At 44.4% G+C, this 22,166-nt stretch overlaps 1 protein-coding gene across 3 annotated transcripts in view; it reads left to right on the top strand.

Moving 5' to 3' along the window:
* mapk8ip1a (mitogen-activated protein kinase 8 interacting protein 1a) overlaps nt 1-15,963 on the top strand; it is a 49,655-nt gene extending 33,692 nt beyond the window's left edge. For 2 of the 3 annotated variants that reach the window (XM_029256510.1, XM_029256512.1), the window contains exons 4-12: nt 11-92; nt 1,113-2,027; nt 7,182-7,257; nt 9,255-9,427; nt 9,950-10,056; nt 10,411-10,527; nt 11,770-11,840; nt 12,055-12,153; nt 12,972-15,963. In XM_029256510.1, coding sequence (XP_029112343.1) covers nt 11-92; nt 1,113-2,027; nt 7,182-7,257; nt 9,255-9,427; nt 9,950-10,056; nt 10,411-10,527; nt 11,770-11,840; nt 12,055-12,153; nt 12,972-13,044 — 1,713 coding nt within the window. In that variant the 3' untranslated portion in view covers nt 13,045-15,963. The remainder of the gene's footprint in view (nt 1-10; nt 93-1,112; nt 2,028-7,181; nt 7,258-9,254; nt 9,428-9,949; nt 10,057-10,410; nt 10,528-11,769; nt 11,841-12,054; nt 12,154-12,971) is intronic. The other variant, XM_029256511.1, reaches the window with a different exon arrangement.
* Nucleotides 15,964-22,166: the final 6,203 nt, after the last annotated feature.

The following is a 22,166-nucleotide window of genomic DNA, read 5'->3' as shown; positions in this document are numbered from 1 at the left end:
TCGCTCCCAGGATACGCTGAACAACAACTCGTTCGGGAAGAAGTACAGCTGGCAAGAGAAGGTGTCACGTTCCTCCTCTCCTCTTAAGACAGGTGGGTGCGGCGTGGGGGTCCTGTGTGCCCCTGTATGCTTTAGCTTTGGATGGAGTGGAATGGAAACGGCCGTCCGGCTTCCCACACCGATGCCCATAGAGTGGGACGCATTAGCATTCCCTCAACGATTGCTCACCAGCGCACCCACCAGTGCCTGGAACAATGGCCGTTCCCAGCCACCACCCCCCACCCCCCCAGTGAAGTTGCCAAGGGGAGCCAACCACCGCTTTGTCGGGGCTTCGGAAGAGAAATTGCTGGTGTCAGTAGTTACTCTCTGATCACATGGGCGGTCATTTTTGGGCTCACAGTGAGCAGGTGTTGACTTTGCATTTAGTATTTTGTGATTTCGAAAATTTTCTGATGCGAAAAGAGAAAGTGAGTATGCTAGGGGACTCAACACTCATGCATCTTACAGTGTGTGATTTATGTTTACCACATATGAAGATATAGTGGGCGGCTGTTGTCTTTAACTTTAGCTACTAAAGACGAATAATGATTTTTCCGCATTCCATTTCAAGGACAGGAAACTAACTGAAAAGCATAGTATACATTATTTAGAACGGTGGAGCGTTATTAATTTTACGTAATGTGCTTTCAAAAACAGCACAATCGTCACAACTTGCTGTGTCCTACTGAAATTGTGGCTCATGATTCCCTAATGCTTTTCATACCGTAAATCAAAGTCAATGTAGGAACATACATGAAAGAATGAAGAAACTGTTTTTATGTTAATTTTTGTTAGAAATGAAAAAAAAAAAAAAAAAATTACAAGGCATTCTGTCTTTGAATTTGTTTTCTGACACTGTACTTTTTCAAAATCGTTCTTTCGCTTAGAGTTTAGCTAGTGAATGCCACAGTCGATCGAGGTGCTTAACGTGTGCATGTAACAGTGATTACCAGTGTGCTACCCTGTGTTTATGATTGATTTATCGCGGTTTCCAGTGCTACGTATAATGCAAATGTATTATATGTAAAGAAGATTTTTATTCAAAGTCCTTTCTGTCTGTGTGTGCGAGACAGGTGAGTTGACTCCTCCTCATGACCACATTTGCCTGAGCGACGAGGACAAAGTACAACACGGCAGCAGCGCCCAGACCAAAGACAAAGGCACCTCCACAGACGCCCTCTGTCCTAGGACCTCCAGCCAGAGCGGCGGGGGCGCACACTCCAAGCTACCGGACAGGCCCCCCCCCCAGCCGCCCACGCAGGGGGGCAAGGGTGGGGCGGTGGGGGAGGGCCACCGCGAACGGATCCGCTACCACACGGACGTGCGCCTGGAGCCCACTGAGGAGATATACCTGACCCCGGTGCAGAAGAACTCGGACCCCATCGAGCAGGAAAGGGCCTTCGCGTCGCAGCCGAGCGAGAACAACCGCATGTCAATCAGCTCAGACGCCGAAGGGCCCCCACCCTACCAGCCCCTCCCCGATCGGACAAACCCTTCCATCAGCGAGGAGGATGAGGTGTACCAGCCTGCCTCCTCCTCCTCCACTGCCACCACCTCCCGGGACCTTTCCTTGCAGGGGGCTGCTGAAAGAGGGGCGGCAGTGGCTATTAAGGGACAGATGGGGACTCTCCAAGAGCAGGGGGCAGATGCAGTGCCACGGACTTCCATCAGCTCGGAGGCCAGCGGCCTTTCCTATGACTCGGTGAAGTACACCCTGGTGGTGGACGAGCACGCGCAGCTGGAGTTGGTCAGCTTGCGCCAGTGCTATCAAGGCTATAGCGATGACAGCGACTCGGCCACCGTCTACGACAACTGCGTCTCATCGCCCTATGAGTCAGCTGTCGGGGAGGAGTATGAGGAAGAGGAGGAAGAGAACAGCCTGAGGCGGGATGCTGCCTGCCTGTCGGAGGACTCCACCCCCGAGGCCGACTTACCCTTCTCTCGCAAATTCCTCAATGTCTTCATGAACGGCCGATCGCGCTCTTCCAGTAAGTGAAACGCAGTTGGTAACTCGGGTACAGGTCGGTAAGTCCAAAAAAAATCTTTCAGTAGCAAGCAAGTAGGAGATGGGAGGCGCCTACTGAAATGTGTTTAGTGGCTTTCGTTTAAATATGGCATTTGCATTATTGAATGAATATACTGTAAAACCAGAGGTTAAATGAATCTGGCAATTTATTATTATCTATATTAATTTTGGGACAAGCGGTTCAGAAAATGTGTGTGTGTGTATTCATTTTCAGTGGTATGTATTATGCCAAAACTACACAGTGGGTTTCCTAGTAGTTTGTAGTTTTAAGCTGGAGCTACTCACGTGGTGAAAACTGCTTTTGACGGAGAACATGTTATGTAATAGTAAAGTTCCCACAATCAGAAGGATTTTCTCATAAATTACAGGATTTAGGAGAGGGTCTCTGAGCAGCACAAAGTACATCAGTAAGCTCAGACATGCAGGATTTTTAAAACAGCTGAGGCTAATTTGCATCGCCAGAAATCACCAGGTGCCTACGCTGCATGACTCGTGGGCTCAGGCTGCGGACAATATGGTGGAGGTCCTGGGCATTTTGAACGTCCTCTATCATCGTATTGAGAAGTCCCCATTGCATTACACTGTCACTGACACTATTTCCTCAAGTCAACAAAAAGGAAAATTTTTTTCACTATGAAAACTTCATGCTAAGGTGGAGGACTTATCTAGGGGGCTGTCCTCAGTGGTGAGGGGCTGGTTTTCCCCAGCCTTTGTCATCTAGGGTATTTTTCTTCTCTTGGTGCTGAGTCCTTAGTATCCTAAGTCCTCAACTTATGATCAAGACTGAGTTTGGAAGTCTGTCTGTAAGTCGATTCATTTAGAAATGCTTAATGCAGACATTCTTTGACCTAGGCCCTGCAAAAAAAAACTCAGATAAAGTTATCATGAATTTAAATTTTCTGTAAGACTTATTTACTCCATTTTCACCACCCACTCATCCACTGCACAGTCTATTCTGGAAATATATGGAGTGAACCAGGCAACACAGTCGATGGAACCAAAGTCCTTTGCAGGGCTGTTATTTTATTATTTTGCTAACTTACAATATGAAATAACACGTTGTAAGTCCTATACCGTGACTTTCATGCAAACCCTACTTAGATTGGCACACGTCTTGCCTTCCAGCTAAGTGACACTGTTCAACCAGGTTCCACTCGTTCCTCATACCTTGCTACCTTTCTTTCATTAGCCTCTGACATTTATTCTTCCCAAGAAACAATAAGCTTGAACGTGATGACATGCTTAGCAGTTTCAGACACCAGCACAATGTCTGGCCTCAGGGGTGTGTCTCTGATGGTGGCAGGAAACCTAAGTTGTCTTCCCAAGTCAACTGTCAACCGCCAGTCTCGTGCTGTCACCAGGAACCCTGAACTGGTGTCTTGGCGGCCAGCTGGTCATGGTCTATCCTGTCCCCACACTGATATTCTGCCACAGCTACGAGCACCTGGTTTTGGTGCCAGCAATACTGGTCCTTGTATAGCAAAATCTGTGGAAGATGTGTTCCAGTGTCCCTCTGTTTGGACATAATGGGCATATGGAGAGTTAACTTTCCTAGCTGAACAGGTTGGATGGACTAGATAGCACATCATAGAGCTCTGCCCACAAGGCTTCACATTCTAGCGTTTTTTTCTCCCCACCTAGTCCACACATCCTGCTGCATCACTATGATCCTAGCCAACTATGTTTTTTCCATTGCTGTGCATACCTTCTTCAGAATCAGATGCTGCTCCTTCTGCCCTGAACCCTGCCGTATCACTGTGATGTAACACTGTGCAAACCAACCCATCCGCATGCCACTGTATTGCAGTCAGTACACTCCACTTCCTTCCTCTCCTTTTTTGATGCCTGCTCCACCAACCTTAGGATTACTCCAGTCCCTGTATTGCATAAGTAACATTTGTCAACATCTGATCACCTTTGGTTTGCTTTATTATCTATACAATCAGTGAAGGTGCAATAAGAGAGATGTACCTCAGTTTATTTGCTTTGCAGGTTCTCTAGAAGTCTCCGATATAGTTAGATATAATAAAAAAAAATACACTCCAAGACTTTAATTTGAACATTTTATTAACTTTGCTATTACCAATTCCTCTTTAACAGCGATTGACCATAAACATGTTTGTCATCTTGCATTTGATAACACTCACAAGCACAAGACAAATACTATAAACTGTATAAGAGAGATGAATTCATCTGGTCCTGAAGTCCAACTAGTTTTTGGCACATTTTACTGGCAGCTAATGAATGGATCCAGAAATACAGGTAAGGTTCCCTCCATGACAATCAGGTTTCTCAAAATGAATAAAACACAACTAAAATTTAAAAAAAGAAAAAAAAGGCAGAAAAATCCTCATATATTTCAAAACTCGTAACTTGAACGTTTATGTGAGGACTGAGTGCTTCGGTCCTGGCATGTTGGCATGCAGGTTTCATCCAACTTCTTCATACCTCTATTTAAAGTAATTTAGAGCTTTCCCTCCGAAACTGATGCTTTTTAAAGACAAAAGAAATGCACTCACAAGAACCAAAACCAGGGCCCCGAGAAACAGGGGGCTTAATAAATGTTTCACAAATAACCACTAATTCATTTCATACTGGTTCATAGGAGGAGCTCAGCTTTAGAACAGTTGTAAATGTAAAGTGTGTTTTTTTTTTTTTTTAAAATAAGTATGTATTTCTGTGTTTAATTTATAGTTTGAGCTGTCTCATAGAGGGCTGTCTTGGAATTAGGACTCAAAGCTGCTATGCAACTTTTCACATACATCCTGCTCATTGCTATTCCAATCATATAAATCCATTTTGGGTAGTAAATATTGATTGTAGGCACACTAGTAAAAATTCCAAAGGCATCATAAAGTGACTTCTGCTCACAAACCTTTCTGTCCGTGCAGTATTGAAAAAGTTCAGTGTTTAAATGCCTCTTTGTCTGTGTCGTAGAGGTTGGGTGTAGGAGGACAGATGTTGTGTAAGTGCATACATTGCAGCCTCTAGTGAAATATTTTTTGATTTTTATAAAAATATAAGAATTTTGTATTGCTAAAGGTGTTTTCATGGTCATGGTTCGTATGTGTCTCTAGTGGTGTTTAAGGGGATTTCACAGCTGTGGGCATCAGGCGATCAGTGACCACAAGTGTGCACTGTCAGAGCTGGTGATACTGGTGTGTGTGTGTGTGTGTGTGTGTGTGTGTGTGTGTGTGTGTGTGAGAGAGAGATTTGTGTTGCTGCCTCACAGTCCTCTCCTCTTTCTGCCCCGGGGTTCTACAAGTGAATGGGATGGATGACACACTAGTGTTTTGCACCGCTACCAGTTTGCACATAAACTTTCAAGCCTTTGGAGCAAAATATTTTCAGCGGTGTTGCGTATAGTACAATGTGACCGCTCTGCAGCGAGTGTTCAGTCACTGCTGAGTCGATGTTGTCACTGCAGACCAGTGACGAGATTCGCTTTAGGAGACCGCAGTTCTCGCACCTGTCCCCGGATACAGGAGCCGCATAGTAAGAGAGGCGATCGAAAAAGAGAAGCACCCCGACAATTTCAATCGGGAGGAGGGCTTCAATTTATCTAGAACCTGGACACCTCTCATCTCGAGTCTCCGCGCCAGTTCCGCAACAACCCGACCGCCTCTCATTAAAACTCACTTCAGCGAGCCGACCTCTAATATGAAAGTAACGGCGCAAGCGGAAAACACAGCGGGGGGCACCACCTATCGGGACCACCCGCTACGACCTCCGACTCCGTTCCCGCCCATAGATAACCCTCGTCAAACACTCCATTCCACATCTAACCTTTACAAGGTGTGTCGCGGCTCCCTGACGATGCTTCCAACAGGAGAAGCGAAACGTTGGAATCAATGTCCCACACGACGCGGTTGTGCAAAACTCCCAGTCATGTGAACTGTTACCGATATTGTGTGAGGAGCGTTTGGTAACTGTGTGAATAGGTACAGGGCAGCCGACAGCATAGGGGTTAGAGCTGCTGCATTTGGATCCAAAGGTTCTGGCTTGAATCTCCCCTACCTCTACACTAAGGTACTTACCTTTGATTGCTCTAAGAGAATTACCCGGCTTTATTAATGGCTAATAGTTGTAGGTAGGTTGAGATTGCTTTTGGGAGGGGGCATGTGATCAAGTGCCGACGAGGCCATTGGTGTAAACAATCGCATGCGGTGACGGTGTGGGGGGAGGGGGATAATTAGTGTGTTACCTCCTGCCCTGTATGAGATGTGGAAAACTGAAGGCAGGAAGAGTTGGGTTCCTTGTGATAACTGGCTGACCTTGTGCACCTAGTGGAGTTTGCCTTGTTTTTGCTGAGGTTGGGAGGGATTCTGCACTACAATACCGAGTTGTTTGGAAATCTGACTTTGAGCCGGAGTCACTGTGGCAACCTCCCACCCCCAACACAGCGCTCTGCCAGCACCACATCACTGGCCTAAGCCTATTTGCATGTGTGTGGTAAGGGGGGAAGTTGTACGAATAAATGTTCAGTTTTTGTCAGTCTTCGAAAGTTCTATTAGGTAATACTATTAACACGTCTAGCTTTTAAATCATACAGAAGGAAATTACAAGTCTGCTATGTAGGATTTTTTTTCTGTAGTATATTAAGAAAGAAGGGGGATTTGGTGACGCGGCAGATTTGAGCGCTACCTCGCAGTTTGCCGGGTATGGGGTTTGAGCCCTGCTTGGGGTGTGTGGCGGTTCCACGTTTTGTCCCAACGTACGGAAGGCAACGCTGGCAATCCCCTTCTGTTTTTCCTTTGCAATGAAAACCGCACAGGTGGTCGCTATGGTTCAGGTTCGACTCAACGCCGCCAACAACAATAGCATATTAACAAAACAGTGAAGCAGTATATTTGTTTATTTAGCAGGTGATTTTTCTCCAGAGCACTTTGATTTGCCCTTTTTACTGGGTCCAATTCAGGGTAAGCACTTTGCTCAAGGACACTACAGCAGGAAGTGCAACTGAAACCTAAAGGTTCCTCGAATCCAAAATGTTGGCTCTAATCACTATGCTATCTGCTGTATGAAAAACTTCTTCAGTGTGGTTTTCCTTCTGGTTAAAAAATGGTGGCATCCTCTGTGTGAAGCTGTACACATAGTCTCTCTTCCTCCCACCCAGGTGCAGAGTCCTTTGGCCTCTTCTCATGTGTTATCAATGGAGAGGAGCGGGACCAGAGTCACAGGGCAGTGTTCAGGTAAGTCCCCCAAACATGTCCCTTGTTGCCATCTCCCTCACTCCACAGACAAAAGCAGTGGGATGTGGAGAACATCAGGCTGGTGGCAGAGCTCTGCAGGATCACACTACTTCTTGATCGGTGTGCTGCATGCTCTACAACATACCGGTATACTCATTCACTGATTTGCTCACTTTTGCCGACCACTTCTCCTGGTCTGGGTCGCATTGGTCCAGAGCCTATCCCAGAATCACTGGGCACAAGACTAGGGTGGTACGTCCTGGACGGGATACCGGTCCATTGCAGGGTAGCCGTACGCACACTCACCCGTTCCAACACTACAGTTGATTTAGTGTCATGGATTCACATGAACTTTATGTCTTTGGACTGTGAGAGGAAACAGGAGCACCCAGAGGAAACCCAGACAGACACAAGAGAGAGCCTGCAAACTCCACACAGCCTGAGCTAGATTCAACTCTTTGCCTAATAGTCCAAGCACTGTGAGGTTGCAGTGGTACCCACTGCACCGCTTGACGTACTGCTGCAACTTCATCGTTTACATATATTCATTTGGCAGATGCGCTTCTCCAAAATGACCTACATGTCACAGAAAGTGCAATGTGTGCATTACATCAGCAAAAAAGGAATGAAATAAGTAATCATCATAAAAGGAGTGACACAGATGAAGCTATATCCTCAACCAGAATAGGATCCCATCTAAGAGAGTTTCCGGACTAAAGACGCGTACCTCTTTCTCATGTGCTTTCAGCTCAGCCTCTTAAATTGTATTTCTGATGGCAGCAGAGACTGAGGCTCAGTTGCAAGACGTCGAGTTACTGTTAAATTTCACGGCTCTTCAGGTTAATCATGAAACCCACTGCTGAGAAGAATAAACTTTTTTTGCTTTGTGTACAGGTCTAAGATGAGACAACAGACCGTACAAATGCTTTGGTAACAGAAGCTATTCATAGATGCCTCTGTAAAGATATCTCACGTAGGTAATCTGGCTTGATGTTGCTTGCTTGCCATATTTCATAATTACGCACATTGTGAATTTACTAAGGCCACAGCCCGTTTACTTTACAACGACTTTACAACTCTCGTGCCTTGTTCTGCCGAGTACACGGTAACACTTGAGAATGAGCTTCTTGCTGTGATATGACCGATACGTACACTCCACATCCCACTGCACACTGCAAAAACGGATTAGTGCCGGGAGTTCCTCTAAGATCTTAATCTGTTAATGTCTTTAGAAGGTCTTCACAGCTCTGTTGGGGGGGGGAGCCCCTATGTAGAGCTGAGAAACAATAACAACCTGTTTCTCTCTGCCTCTGGCTAGAAAGAGTTATATAGTTAAGAGGCAGAATGTCATCTCATGTTTATTTGAATAAATTTGAAATAGAGATCAGGCAGGAATTTAGTGTGACTGAAACTGCATAAATGTAAATGTTACAGTGGAGACCGGCTTTGAATTACTCGAGCCGTGGTCATCTTCCCGCAGTAGTGCCGCAGTTTCGATTAAGCCGTAGCAGTTCTCTACAGAAGCTCCAGAAAGACCCTGTAGTTGAATACATTGTGTTCCCTGTCTCCGGTTTTCTGTCGGGTCCTGCAAAATGGTTCGAGTCTGAAATCCTACTTTGCTCTATCAGAGCAGCCTGGATGTTGTCAGTCAGGACAGGAATCTGAGCAATGCTCCCATCTGCCCTGTTGGATGGGTGTGTATGGAGATAGCCGGTAGCGTAGTGGTTAGAGCTGTTGCCTTTGCACCCAAAGGTTGCAGATTCAATCCCCACCTCTTGCTGTAGTACCCTTGAGCAACGTACTTACCCTAAAAAAAACAATTGTTCCAGTAACATTACCCAGCTGGATAAATGAGTAAATAATTGTAGGTATCTTAACATTGTAAGTCGCTTTGGAGAAAAGCGTCAACTAAATGTACATGACTACACCTATATGACTGTACACGTGTTTTTGAAGGCTCTAACCTCCCCTTATTTCCCTGTCCTCCTGGCCCTCAGGTTTATCCCACGCCATGGAGATGAGCTAGAGCTGGAAGTGGATGATCCACTGCTGGTAGAAGTACAGGCTGAGGACTACTGGTATGAGGGCTACAATATGCGTACTGGTTCCCGTGGCATCTTCCCTGCCTACTACGCCATTGAGGTCGCCAAGGAGCCTGAGAACCTAAGAGGTTGGCTGGCCATCTTTGCTAACAGAAATTTTGTGTCCTGGAATTTGTACATGATTTCAGAACTTAATCACTGTTTTGGTTCTTCATTCTTCTGGTTCTCATTTTGGGGACAAAAACAGCAAACCATTTTAAGTGCAGGGATAAACTAAGAAGAAAGAATCCAACTAACGTAAGATTATAAAAGAAGCGCAGGGGTCAATACTAAAAAAAAGTCATGTTGCAAATTGCACTCTTGCTCCTTCATGCTTGAGATCAGCTGCCTCTTGCATTGTCCTTGCTCATCCCTCCTTTGGAGGAGACTGGGTTTTATTACCTTGGAGTTGACACTAAATATGTATTTTGAATCTTACCATCATTCTAAGCCAGTCCCAGGCCATGGTTCCACTTGCTAACAACTCAAAGCCTTTTTTAATATTAATTGGTTTGAGTTTTTTAAAGCATGCTATTTTTGCATTTAAAAAACAACTGGAATGCTTTTTTTTTGTCAGCAATAAAAGTATGTATTTCAACTTTTTTCCATAGCAGAAAGAAGCAGTGACTGGGTGGACAAATACAGAGTAAAATTCCTAGGCTCCGTTCAAGTGCCATACCACAAAGGGAACGATGTCCTCTGTGCTGCGATGCAGAAGGTACGATGGGTTGTGGACGTCGGGAACCCATCCTGTACGGTTAGGGTATCAGGAAGAGTACCCCGGTACAGGATATCAGTCCATCACAGGGCAGCCACACATTCACACACTGCAGGCAATTTAGAGTCACCATCCCAGCTCTGAAACCGCTGTTTTTGGACAGTGAGAAGAAACCAGGGCACATGGAGGGAACCGGAGCAAAGACAGGAAGAACATGCAAACTCCACACAGACTGAGCCGGATTCAAATGTCTGAACATACAGTGCCGCTGCTCTAAGGCTTCATTCCTAGCCACTGTGCCAGCAGGCCACCGTCTTATTTTAGTTGTGAAGCTTACTTTTTATGTTTTCACAGATTGCCACCAATAGAAGAATGACCGTGCAGTTCAACCCACCCTCCACCTGCATACTGGAGATCAACCTGAAAGGGGTAAAAATAGTGGTGCAAGATGACTACAGTGCTCTTGATAGAGTAAGTAATCCTCTCTTGCTCTCTCTGACCTGATCAGCACTTGCATTTAAAGCGTGTAGCATCTAGAAGTGCAGTATACAGTCATTTCATCTCGCGGGCTTAGTCTTTATGAATGAAAAATGCATAAACGATCATTTGAAACTTCACAGCATAATACAATAAATAGAATGGAGACTTGACAATCGGTTCTCCTAAGTGCAGCATATTACATGAAGATCAGTGTGTGGAAGAAGGGGACATACTGCCTCCTTGTGGTTAGTGTATGCTACTGAAGCACATGATGTCATTGTTGTTGCATAATGGCCATTTAGTGGTTAGTTTGTCCGGGACATCTCATCCTCTCATGTGAGGACAGCGAGGCCTCTGGCCACAGGTAATCGGTTTGTTTTCCGAGCATCTGGAGGCACACAGTTACAGGGCGGGCTCGAGTACAAGAGGTCTATATAATCAGGTAAAGGACATTATACACGTGTCTTTAGTGCCAACGCGACAGGTGGTGCTCCTTTTCAACATCGAAAATTAGGGGTCATTTTCCGAGTACTTGAAAGGAAAGCATTGTAACGGCGGCAGAAAAGGAAATTGCATTATGTAAAGTACGTATCAGTAAGTTGGCAGAGCCCCTTCCCTCCAGCAGGGGTGAGCGCTGTCAGACACGGGTTGTGTAATGGTTAAGTAGCACTGCAGTATTTCCCCGAAAGTCTGGACGGTTATATCAGCTGCAGTCTGCAGCGTATCTCAGATTTCCTACTTGTACCACCATCGGTCTGTTGACCGGGCTGGTTCTATCGACTGTTTCCGGCAGAATCTGAGGAGGTGCAAGAAAATACAAATGAAAAAGCGGAGGAAGTTTTAAAATGTCTGTAATCTACTGGTGTGCAGACAGAAGAACAGCTATTTTATCTCAAAGAAGAAATAGTCGATTAATGTAGTTCGGTGTCAGCAGACATCAGAATCAAGGGCGGAAACTTGCGTAGAGGTAGTAGTCGAGTAGACGGATGCACAGATTTTCGTGAGTGGAGATATACTCAGGTATTGGTAAGTACAGGTATACACAGGTAGTCATCTGACAGGTCCTAACAGCTTGGCTGGAAGACTGTAATTTGTTTTTCATCTTTGCAAAAGAAATCACAACCCTGATGACATGACACTGATTTGTTCTGGCCTGGAGCGCCACAAACACCTCGCACGTGGCACTGCATTATGACTTACACATGCATTCATGATTCTTCTGTGTTTCCACAGGGAACTAAATGCAGTCACTTTTTCCAGCTTAAGAACATATCCTTCTGTGGATATCATCCGAAGAATAACAAGTGAGTCCGTTCGGAGATTTTGCTGTTCCATCTTGGAAACACATGCTTTCCAGTGATAGCTTCAGCTTCCTTTGACATACTTTTATATGTGATCAACAAGTGTGGTGCCATGAGATTCCCCACAGTAGAGAGGTTTCCTTCGTCAGATGCTGAGGAATGTCTGTAATTGCTGTTGTGCTTCCAAACCGAAGAAGGCAAACTCTGTTTCTTTCAGGTATTTTGGGTTCATCACAAAGCACCCAGTGGATCAGAGGTTTGCCTGTCATGTCTTTGTGTCTGAAGACTCCACCAAGGCCTTGGCAGAGTCTGTAGGGTGAGTTGTATACCCCCCTCTCATTTGTACCCCCTTACATAATATTTACATTCTTGTCCTAAGCAGGATTTTAGGGGTCCGAAGCTATTCTGAAAACACTGAGCATTGGGCGAGGTATACTGCAGGGCAACCACATGACAAACTCAGTCGTCCAGTCATACACGCTAAGGAAAATATGTCGTGTCATTGTCAACAACCGCTTGTCCCGAGTGGGGTCGCGGTGAGCCGGAGCCTTACCTGGCAACACAGGGCGCAAGGCTGAATGAGGAGGGGACACACCTAGGACCGGATGCCAGTCCGTCACAGGGCGCCCCAAGCGGGGCTCGAACCCCACACCCACCACACAGCGAGCACCGGCCAAACCCATCATGGGGAAGGGAAATGCGAAGTCACAAATTTACCTGAAATAAATCATTAGTCGCTGGGAGGAAACCAGAACGCCTGGATGAAACTTGGGCAAACACAGGAAGAGTATGCAAACTCCACACAGACAGAGATGGATTTGAACCCGTGTCCAAATACACAGCATAATGCACCCACTTCTACCCTTTATATATGTGTCTATTTTAGAGGAGCAGTTTTATGTGTTAACATAAGAGAATGTAATCTGTATATCAGTTCTCTATGTACCTTTTTTAATAGTAAATTCCCTTTCCGCACTTGGATTTTCCTTCTTCAGTTAGAAAGCAATTCCATACCCACAACACATTAGCCTAGCTGTTCTTTTGCCACTCGGGTGTAGACTGTCTCGTTACAAAGCTGGAGACTGGCAGCATCGATTTTTGAGAGTAACTCTTCTTTTTCTCTGCCTTGAGCAGGAGGGCCTTCCAGCAGTTCTACAAGGAGTACGTGGAGTACACATGTCCTACAGAAGACATCTACTTGGAGTAGCCAGCTCTCTGTGCCCTACAGCCTTGTATATTATTGTGTGTCATAACTTGTTGCATGACAGATTCAAAAGAAAACCCACTAAGTTTGAGAGAGAGGGAGAGAGAGAGAGAGAACGAGAGAGAAGGGGACATCTGATTTTTGGGCCCGAAACATATTTTGGATAAAGGTAAAGTAGACAGTGGAATGTTGGAGGGGTTTGACTGTGCAGTAATATACAACTGAACTATATGGTTCATTGGGAACTCTAAGCAAAGCACATTATTGTGCTTCTATAAGAGAAGCACATTGGGCTCTGTTACCCCCCTCATTTGACATGGCAGTGATTTATGAACGAATGAGTTCTTTCTGTTATCAGACTCTAAGAAGTTAATAAGCAGTTGTGCTCAAGGTGCAAGGCACCGAAGAAAACGATGGAAGCCGCAAATCAGATGTCCGGTCCATAGTCTAGGTGGGCAGTATCTATCAGTTGTTCCTGTGGTGAGATGATTGTGAGCTTTCCAAGCGAGTTGTTTGCACACGGAAAGAGACCAAAAGTGTGGCAGGCTGTTTGATCTTTGAACTTTTACATTTCCTTGGCCGAATGTACTCTGGTTCTTGCCACGTTTAGCTCTGAATGACAAGTAGTGTTTGGGGAATTAAGTCAGGTTGCTGGTTTTTTGGGGGGGGGCTCTACTCAGCTGAAAGATACCCTGGAAAAACTTGATACTCCACTTGAAATGAAGGCTGAAATCCCACACCCACGTACATTGTGCAGAATGAGAAGGCTCACCAGGTAACTGGAAGCAATGCTGTAAACCAAACTGGAAGGGTTCTTGAGCTTCCTTTCAGGAAAACCTTCCACGAAGTTGTGCTCATTAAACTGAAATAGAAAGGTCCTTTCCCAAATGTGGACAAGAACAACTTGGACAGATGTAAGGCCTTCTTGGCTTGGTGATCTCCCTGCCCTGGTTCACAGAAGTAAGAATGGGGTTTTGAAATTGCTGCCTTGCTGCTCTAGTCTTGGAGGCCTGTCAAACACTGATGTGATTATGTTGTTGACCTTCTTTTGTGTCTTGCTTATAGAAACCAATAGATAAAGAACACTGGAGTTTTTATTTTTTGGCCATTGTAAACAAGATCACTCCATTTTCCAAGCTGCTTCCCAGCAACCAATGAAGGGCTAGCATTGTCAAGCATAGTGCACTTTTACTTCAGGGTAACAAATCAGTGACACACTCTGAAATGCTGAAACCCTACCCTTAGTCCAAGGTTTCGACAAACCTTCCCAAACTTTTCAACAAAGCTGCCTATGTACAGTAGGTTAAAGAACATCTTTAAACTTGATTCAGGTAGCAGTGTAGTGTAGAGGTTTTATTTCGGAGAGAAGGGAATTACCACACATTATACTTGTATGCAGAGTACTTAACAAATGACCTTCTACCCAAATCATAAATATGTCTATGATGTGCGATTTAAATTGGTTGGAAACTTTGGGAAATCTCCCCCCTCAACAAAGGACAAGTTTTTTTTGTCTGGGAAGCGCATAGTCAACTGGAGTCTTGGTTTTGTTCAGATCTTCACAATTTGTGCCTATGTTTTCAATGATTATTCTTCTGATTCCGGAAGATTTTCTTTTGAATTATACCAAGATTTATCAAGGAGCTTTGCAAGTTTCTGAGGGAAGCACTGTCTGGGTACGAATGAGTAGGGCTGTCTAACGCTAGCCGAGAGTCCAAGTCTTACTTAAGCTTTACTGAGGACTGACTTCAGAAGATGCTTTCCAACTTGTACCTCAGGTTTAATACGGTCATGCAGCGCTGATGTCATCTAAGTATGGAGGTGCCTCGCAACATAAAGTTCCACAGATCATCAAAATAAAAGTGAGCAGAGGGAATTTGTTAAACATTTTGAAATGTTCTGAAACTACTTCTTAACTGAAATAATTTAATTGTTAAACTGTATGTATTAAATCCTTGACTTGAATATGGATGAATGGCTGGCTGCATTTTTACAATAACTCTTTATGAACGTAATTAAGCGCATGTTCTTGAGACTTGCTGTGAGTTTAAAGAAAGCTTGACCTTACACAAGTGGACGGGGAACACTGAAAATTGTTTGGAATTATGTCAGTCAGACTCCTGGATTTTCACTTTTGGTACTGGGGTCCTTACAGGATTTTTTACTGTGTTAAAGGTGTTAAATCTCTGCTAAGAACATGGCACTAAACCCTCTGATTGTTCATTCAGTTGAGGACAAGTCCACTGACTTCGTCGGTGTGGTAAATACTACATTTGTGTCACCAAAACTGGGATATGCCCTTTATGGTAAGGAAGGAATCCTTACATTTTCGGCATTTGATGTGTAATCGCAGTATGTCTAAATTCCTGGTCCCCCAGATTCGGGCACGCTATGTACCCAGGATTCTCTAAGTGTACAGGACAAAAGTTATGTCTTAAAAGAGTGATCCCAGTAACTTTGTCGGCCTCCCTCTATATTCTCGTTGCTGAGTCTCTGATATGCTATTTTGTAAAGAAATCAAGTCCACTGGACGGCTGTAGCAAGAGCCAACTTCCCTAGACAGATACTGGTATGTGGGTGAAGTTTAACTGTCCTCAGCCTGGTAAAGGGCCCTCACTCGTCTCCACGATTTTATGCAAACCGATCTGTCGCTGCAGCTGCAGACCTACACAAACGTTTGTTTCACTAGATGTGCTGTCGGCAGTATTCTTTGTATATTTTGTAACATAGACAGCCTTGATTCACAAGTGAATAAAAGCGAAGAGGATGTTCCTAACCCCGAAAGCGTAACATTTCCATAATTCGTTCTTGATCAAACCTGAGAGAAACTAATATGAGAGATTTTGTGCGTCTTGAGCTCTATTTTCAAAACCTGACATTAACGTAAGAAGAAATTACAAAGAATTACGAAGGTGTAAAGATATGCCGTATAAAAGCTATATATACTATATATATTGTAATTACAGTGTTACACTGTACCAATTCATACTGTAGTATGTGAAATTCTTATTTTTTTTTGTTTTTGTGAATTTTTTCCTTTATTTAAAGTTTTCAAAGCTGCACCCTGTGTGTCCTGTCATTATTTTTAACGGCATTTGCGGAGTGCATTCCTGTTTTACCTTTCAAACAGTATTTCTTTTTTATTTCGCATTAATGCCAGGAATAAGTGTCTTTATGCTGCCGTTTTACTTCTCATTCATATTTCTAGCCACAAGAGATGGCAGTGAAGTGAAGCATTACAATTTTACAGGCATGGAATCTGAGAGCCACATGCAGTTCAGCTCAGCAGCAGAGCAGGTCCCAGCCACACTAAACAGTGTACACTTGGAGAGATGTCCTTTCATACCACAGTACAAGTTACCAGAGTGGAAGTGGAGCTGTTCTCCAGCTGACAACCCTGGTAAGCATCATACTTTTTTATAAAGGAGGGAGACTTGCTGTCCAGGTAAGATGATCCTCAGATGGTAAACTTAAAGAACTTGGGTGATCAATATTTGGGAGTGATACACAAAATTCTGAAAGGTAAATAAGTTAGTATTTAATTAATTTTTAATCCATTAATTATTGACTTTTTCAAAAACTTGATACCATATGTGAAATAAGTTTAGTGCAAGTGCCTGGTGACAAAACTCTGGACACTGAGCAGATTATATAGACCACTGACAGACATGATGGTTTAACACTGCCAAAAATTAAAATTATCTTTCAGCTATATACTATTTTTTGCTGAAAGAACTTGCAGTAAATTCTTGCTTTTCTCCTGTTGTGTAGCTAATTTGACAACTTTTCAGTGTTTACGTAAGTAACGATACGTGCTCAATATTCTCAATAATCTCAATATTTTGTGGCATCTCTGTGTTTCGTTATGTAAACATATAGTACAGTCCAGGCAACTGTTTAATGGTGTGTCATATCCTGGTTTTTATACTTAACACTGCACACATTACAGTATGTTGAAATTCAGAAAGAAAACTTTAATTTTAAAGCAGGCAAAATATACAGTACTGTATATTATATACCAAAAAAAGTCCCGCTCACCCCCCACATGGGGTGGTGTGTCTTTACATTTATTCATTTAGAAGACGCTTTTGTCCAAAGCGACATGCATCTCAGCAAAAATACAATTTATGCATTACATTAAGAGAAGGAGACATAGCTGCAGACATGAAAGTCTCAAGCAAACCTGGTTTGTTCCCTACCACTTGCTGCACCGAGGTTTATCGTTCGAGTAGGAAGCTCGGGTCCTCTACCAGAGGCCTTGCAGTTTTGAGGGTTCTGTTCCTAGGACTGCACTCGTCTGGACAGAGACTTCAGAAGTTGTTCCCGGAATCTGCTGGAGCCCCTCTCCCAGTTTGGGGGTCACAGCCCCCGAGTGCTGCCGTTACCACTGGGGCCACTCTGGATGCCACCTTCCACATCCATTCCAATTCCTCCTTCAGCCCCTGGTACTTCTCAGTTTTCTCATGTTCCTTCTTTCTGATATTGCCATTACTTGGGGTTGCTACATCTATCACAATTGCCCTCATCTCCTCCTTGTTGACCACCACTATGTCTGCTTGATTGGCCAGCAACTGCTTGTCGGTCTGGAACTTGAAGTCCTACGGCACCTTAGCTCTGCTGTTTTCATCCATCTTTGGTGGCGTCTCCCATTTGGACTTGTGGACTTCCAGTCCGTATTCTGCACAGATGTTCCTGTACACTATCCCAACCACTTGGTTATGCCTCTCTGTGCGCTGTCCCAGCTTGCATCTTACACCCTGCTACTATGTGCTGGACTGTCTCAGGGGCCTCTTTGCACACCCTGCACCTTGGGTCCTATCTGCTATGGTAGAGCCCGGCTTCTATGGATCGGGCGCTTAGAGCTTGTGCTGCTGTGATCAGAGCCTCTGTGCTGTCCTTCAGGCCGGCCTCTTCCTGCCATTGGTAGGATTTCTTGATGTCAGCCACGTCCATCTTGAAAACTATAACATCTTTCGGTAAGCTTGCGTTTTCTCTCCCTTCATTGCTCCAAAATATATAGAAACAAAACGGATGCTTAAAAATGAAACTAAGAATATATTTATAGGGGGTCGCAGCAATGCAGTGGGTTGGACCGGGTCCTGCTCTCCGGTGGGTCTGGGGTTCGAGCCCCGCTTGGGGTGTCTTGTGACGGACTGGCGTCCCGTCCTGGGTGTGTCCCCTCCCCCTCCAGCCTTGTGCCCTGTGTTGCCGGGTCAGGCTCCGGTTCCCCGCGACCCCATATGGGACAAGCGGTTCTGAAAATGTGTGTGCGTGTGTGTGTGTGTGTGTGTGTGTGTGTGTGAATATATTTATATGAGAAAATAAGAGGTACCCCTTCAATGTAATGCATAGTTGAAGCAAAATGTTTTAAATGATGCAAGATATCTGTAAAATGTATTTATACAGTACATATGTATCTTGCCATTTTTAAAAAATTAATTCATTCATGTTGTCATGTGAGTGAAAAGTTGTGCTTGATTTACCTACAGTTAGAATCGAGGACAGACTTACAGCTTGGACCTTGCTAGTCACCTGTCAGGACACTCTGCTCTCACCGCAGGGTGGGCAAAGCATCACGGAGTGACCATATGGCCCAGCGTGATGGATGGATTTGCATATGCATTTCTCTCCTTTCTGCATAATTATCATTTGTGTAATTAGCAGTAAAAGTCTTATAAAATTAACTAATGGAATGAAACTGTAATGGCTTCAGAGCTCTAACAGTAAAAATGCAATACAATACTGAGACCCAACGGAAACAAGGAAAGCAGTGAACGACCTAATGGCTCGGACTGAAGGGCAACTGCATGCTAAACTGCTCTAAACTCAAGCGGTCGCCCTGTGACCAATATGCAAGAAGACTTCCTCTATGATCCAGTCGCAAACCCTTGCCAGTCTTTCCCTTTCCCCTCTGCTCTCTTCAACATCTTAATTTTCCACACCTTCTTTCCATTTCACGCTCCCGCTTGCCGCACTTTTGGGAAAACTACGGCTGTATATTATCAAAGAAACCAGTACCGCTGTTCTGTGGATGTACAGTACATTTTTAGGAAAATGTCTCCTCTGGGGGAGTAAAACAAAAATAGACCTTCAGCATGTTCATGGAAAAAAGTTCTGAAAAATGTACGACTTGATCACGTTATGCGCTAAGCAATTTTGTTTGGGTAGGTTTAAGAAACGGATTAAGTTGTGTAAGAGACGTCATCGCAATGGTTTGTATACAGGTGTGTGTGCGCACTTATGTACAGCCCTACATCGTGAACACTGCTAAAAGAACCGTGACACTTCCGACCTAAATGATCCGGTTCCACAAAACATCACCGATTGTTCTCTTCCTTCTACTGCACCTCGAACGAAACTGGGTGCCAGGAGCTCGAGACACATGCCAGGCTGTTTGAGACCGCAGCTCACAAATCGTGAGCACAAATCGTGCCGGAGAGCTATTTCTAACCCCCAGGCAAAACCCACGGTTAAAAACTGGACTGGGTACACTGCGAAAAACAAAGCAAGAAACAGAATACTTTTCAAACAAGTCATCGACCAGGTCATGGGGTACTTTTTACTGTAACTTTACCTCCGAATTGCTTCGCTGCAGTAGGGAATTTGACCGCAGTTGGTGCAGAGCAGCGATAAATTATATCGAGGAAACATTTTCTGTAATTTTTGACAAGTCAACACAAGACCACGAAAACAACTTCCACGAATTAGACGTTTAATAGTGCCGAGGGCTGAATAAAGCAGCCTTTCAATGAATTACTGGAACGTTCTACATTACAGACCTCACCCTTTCATTCTGAATCCTTCCAGCCAAGCAGATGCTGTAAATCTTCAGATTTTAAAACGGAACCAGTCTTGAGCAACAACCACAACTTCTGGATAACACTGGTATTTTACTGTTTGCCAGCATTGTTCATGGTGTTGTAATGTTGCCGTCAGCAAACTCTATTCTCCATTCTACAGCCTACATGTTGTTGTTAGAAAATTTGCATGAAAATAGAAACATATATCCTGGCTACTGGTTTTCAGTGTGTTTGGAGCTGTGCTTGCTGATGCATTCCCAGGAGCATTCAGTGGAATCACAATTAATTTTTAAAATGGTCAGAAATCGTGATGGATATGTTGTTGAAATGGGTTGCATTTAGATTTGAAGTGTTCACTGGGATGTTACACTGTAATTTAAAACCCTATAATTTCAAGTAAGATGTGGAACAGTGATGTCTGAAATCACTTATGAGTCTCTAGAACCCCACAGTCTCATTAAGAATCTGTGCTATTTGGAAAATTATGGTCCAACCAGCCTGAAGCAAATTTGATCAGACAACGGGCTCCCGAAACATCGAAACTGTTGTTGCAGTAGAAGGAGGTTCCACCAAATATTAATGTGTGAGTCTCAATAATTATGCAAATTGTAGTGTCAACTAAATCTAAAAAATTATATATACATATACTGTATATGTACAGATACACAAAGCAGGGCTGAGATTATTCAAGTGAGACATGCATGTAGTGTCTTAACAATAAAACAAGGCCAAGTCATATGATAATTAATGTGGGTCCGTATTTGTAGAGATTAGGGGTGTCGGAGGGAAGGATCTCAGATGGAGTGCTTTCTGACAGCATTCAGTGCCTGCTGTTTTAATGGCCAGTAGATGTCCGTAGGGAGCTGGGTGTCAAACGCTTTGAAAAAGCCACCTTCGCTTCAGCTGTGACAACAATTCTGGAAGCTTCTTTCTGTCCATCACATCACTAATTAAAGGTGTGACTAAGAAAGTGGCTGTGGCAGCGTGCCAGTCAAACCCTGCTCTTCCACCACCTCCCAGCAGTTGCACTTCAGTCTGTTTCAGCCCATCAGGCCTCTGGCGTGCAGGCGGTGACACCTGACACTATTTTAGACAGAAAAGAAGGAAGGAAATATCATTTGTCAGAGACATGCCTCTGAATAGATTTTTCTTTTTTTTTTTTTGGGGAGGTGAATATGGGGTTTTATTTATTTTTCATTTTCCCTTGAATTTACATTTTCAAGCATTCAGGAGGGAAATATTTAAATTGACCCTTGTCTTTCCAACATCAGCTTGCTCTTGCTGCTGACGCAATATGTCTTAAAACGACCGATTCCTTGTGATTGCAGTTTTTTTTGCATGTGCGTGCAGTTGGATGTCCTCTACGCAGCTGGTTTATTAGCTCAGTATTTCCCAGTTAAGGACACAGGTTAAGTCTTTCAGGGACCGGAGACCCACAGCACACCGATTACTGTTACTGGGGTGAGCGAGAACAAAAGACCACCGTTCCCCGGTCCCGGTCCCTGGACACCTGCACACGTTCCGGTGAGTGCCGCTCTGAAGAAAACGCCGAGAGAGCCTCGAGAGAGCGCCGGGACTCCGTTAGGCTCACGCCTCTCACCTGCCTCTGCACTCCTATTGTGTGTCTGCTCTCAGCGAGGGTTTTCGCAAATATTTAACAAGGGGCCTTTAGGGTAAAAGGGTGAGAGGCACCGGCAGGTGTGTTTTTGACAGCGAGCGTTACTCAGACTGAGCTTGCGCTTCCCCTCTCCCGGAGCCGTCCTTAGACGTCCTTCGGCGTCTCTAAAACGACGAGAGCTCCGCAGAACAAAACGCTACAGCTCTTTTCAAAAGCTTGCTGTCAAGGGTAAATTATCGCGAGAAAGACGAGTTCCTGGCTATAATGGACAGGAAACAAAAGGAAAAAAATATAGGGTGAGTTTTAATTAAATTGGGAGTTAGGCTATAATATGTAAGAATTATGACTGCTTTGCATCGGGGAAAACAGTTGATTTAATGACAGTCTAGTCACATTTTAAGGACTTTTGTGTAGCAGAAGTGGAGGTTTCTAGGAAACACCATTGTAATGCATCAGTTCTTTCTTCATATTATAGGCCCCATGGGAATAGTGAGAAATTAGACTAATTCAAAGTCAAATTAATCCATAAGGGCTCAGCAGTTGTTCTAGGTCCCTAACAACTCCCTCCTACTCCCATGCGGCTGCTGGACATGTGTCCTGATCCACTGCAGGCGCTGTTCCTCAGACACTGTGACATGTGGCTCTTAGCCTCCCTGGCGCTCAAGTCCTGATTGGCCCCCGTGTGCCTGACCTGGGCCGTCACTGGG

Source organism: Scleropages formosus, chromosome 11 (assembly GCF_900964775.1).
Source record: "Scleropages formosus chromosome 11, fSclFor1.1, whole genome shotgun sequence".
NCBI lineage: Eukaryota > Metazoa > Chordata > Actinopteri > Osteoglossiformes > Osteoglossidae > Scleropages > Scleropages formosus.
Note: the sequence above shows the minus strand (reverse complement) of the source record. Positions and strands in the feature narration are given on the sequence as shown.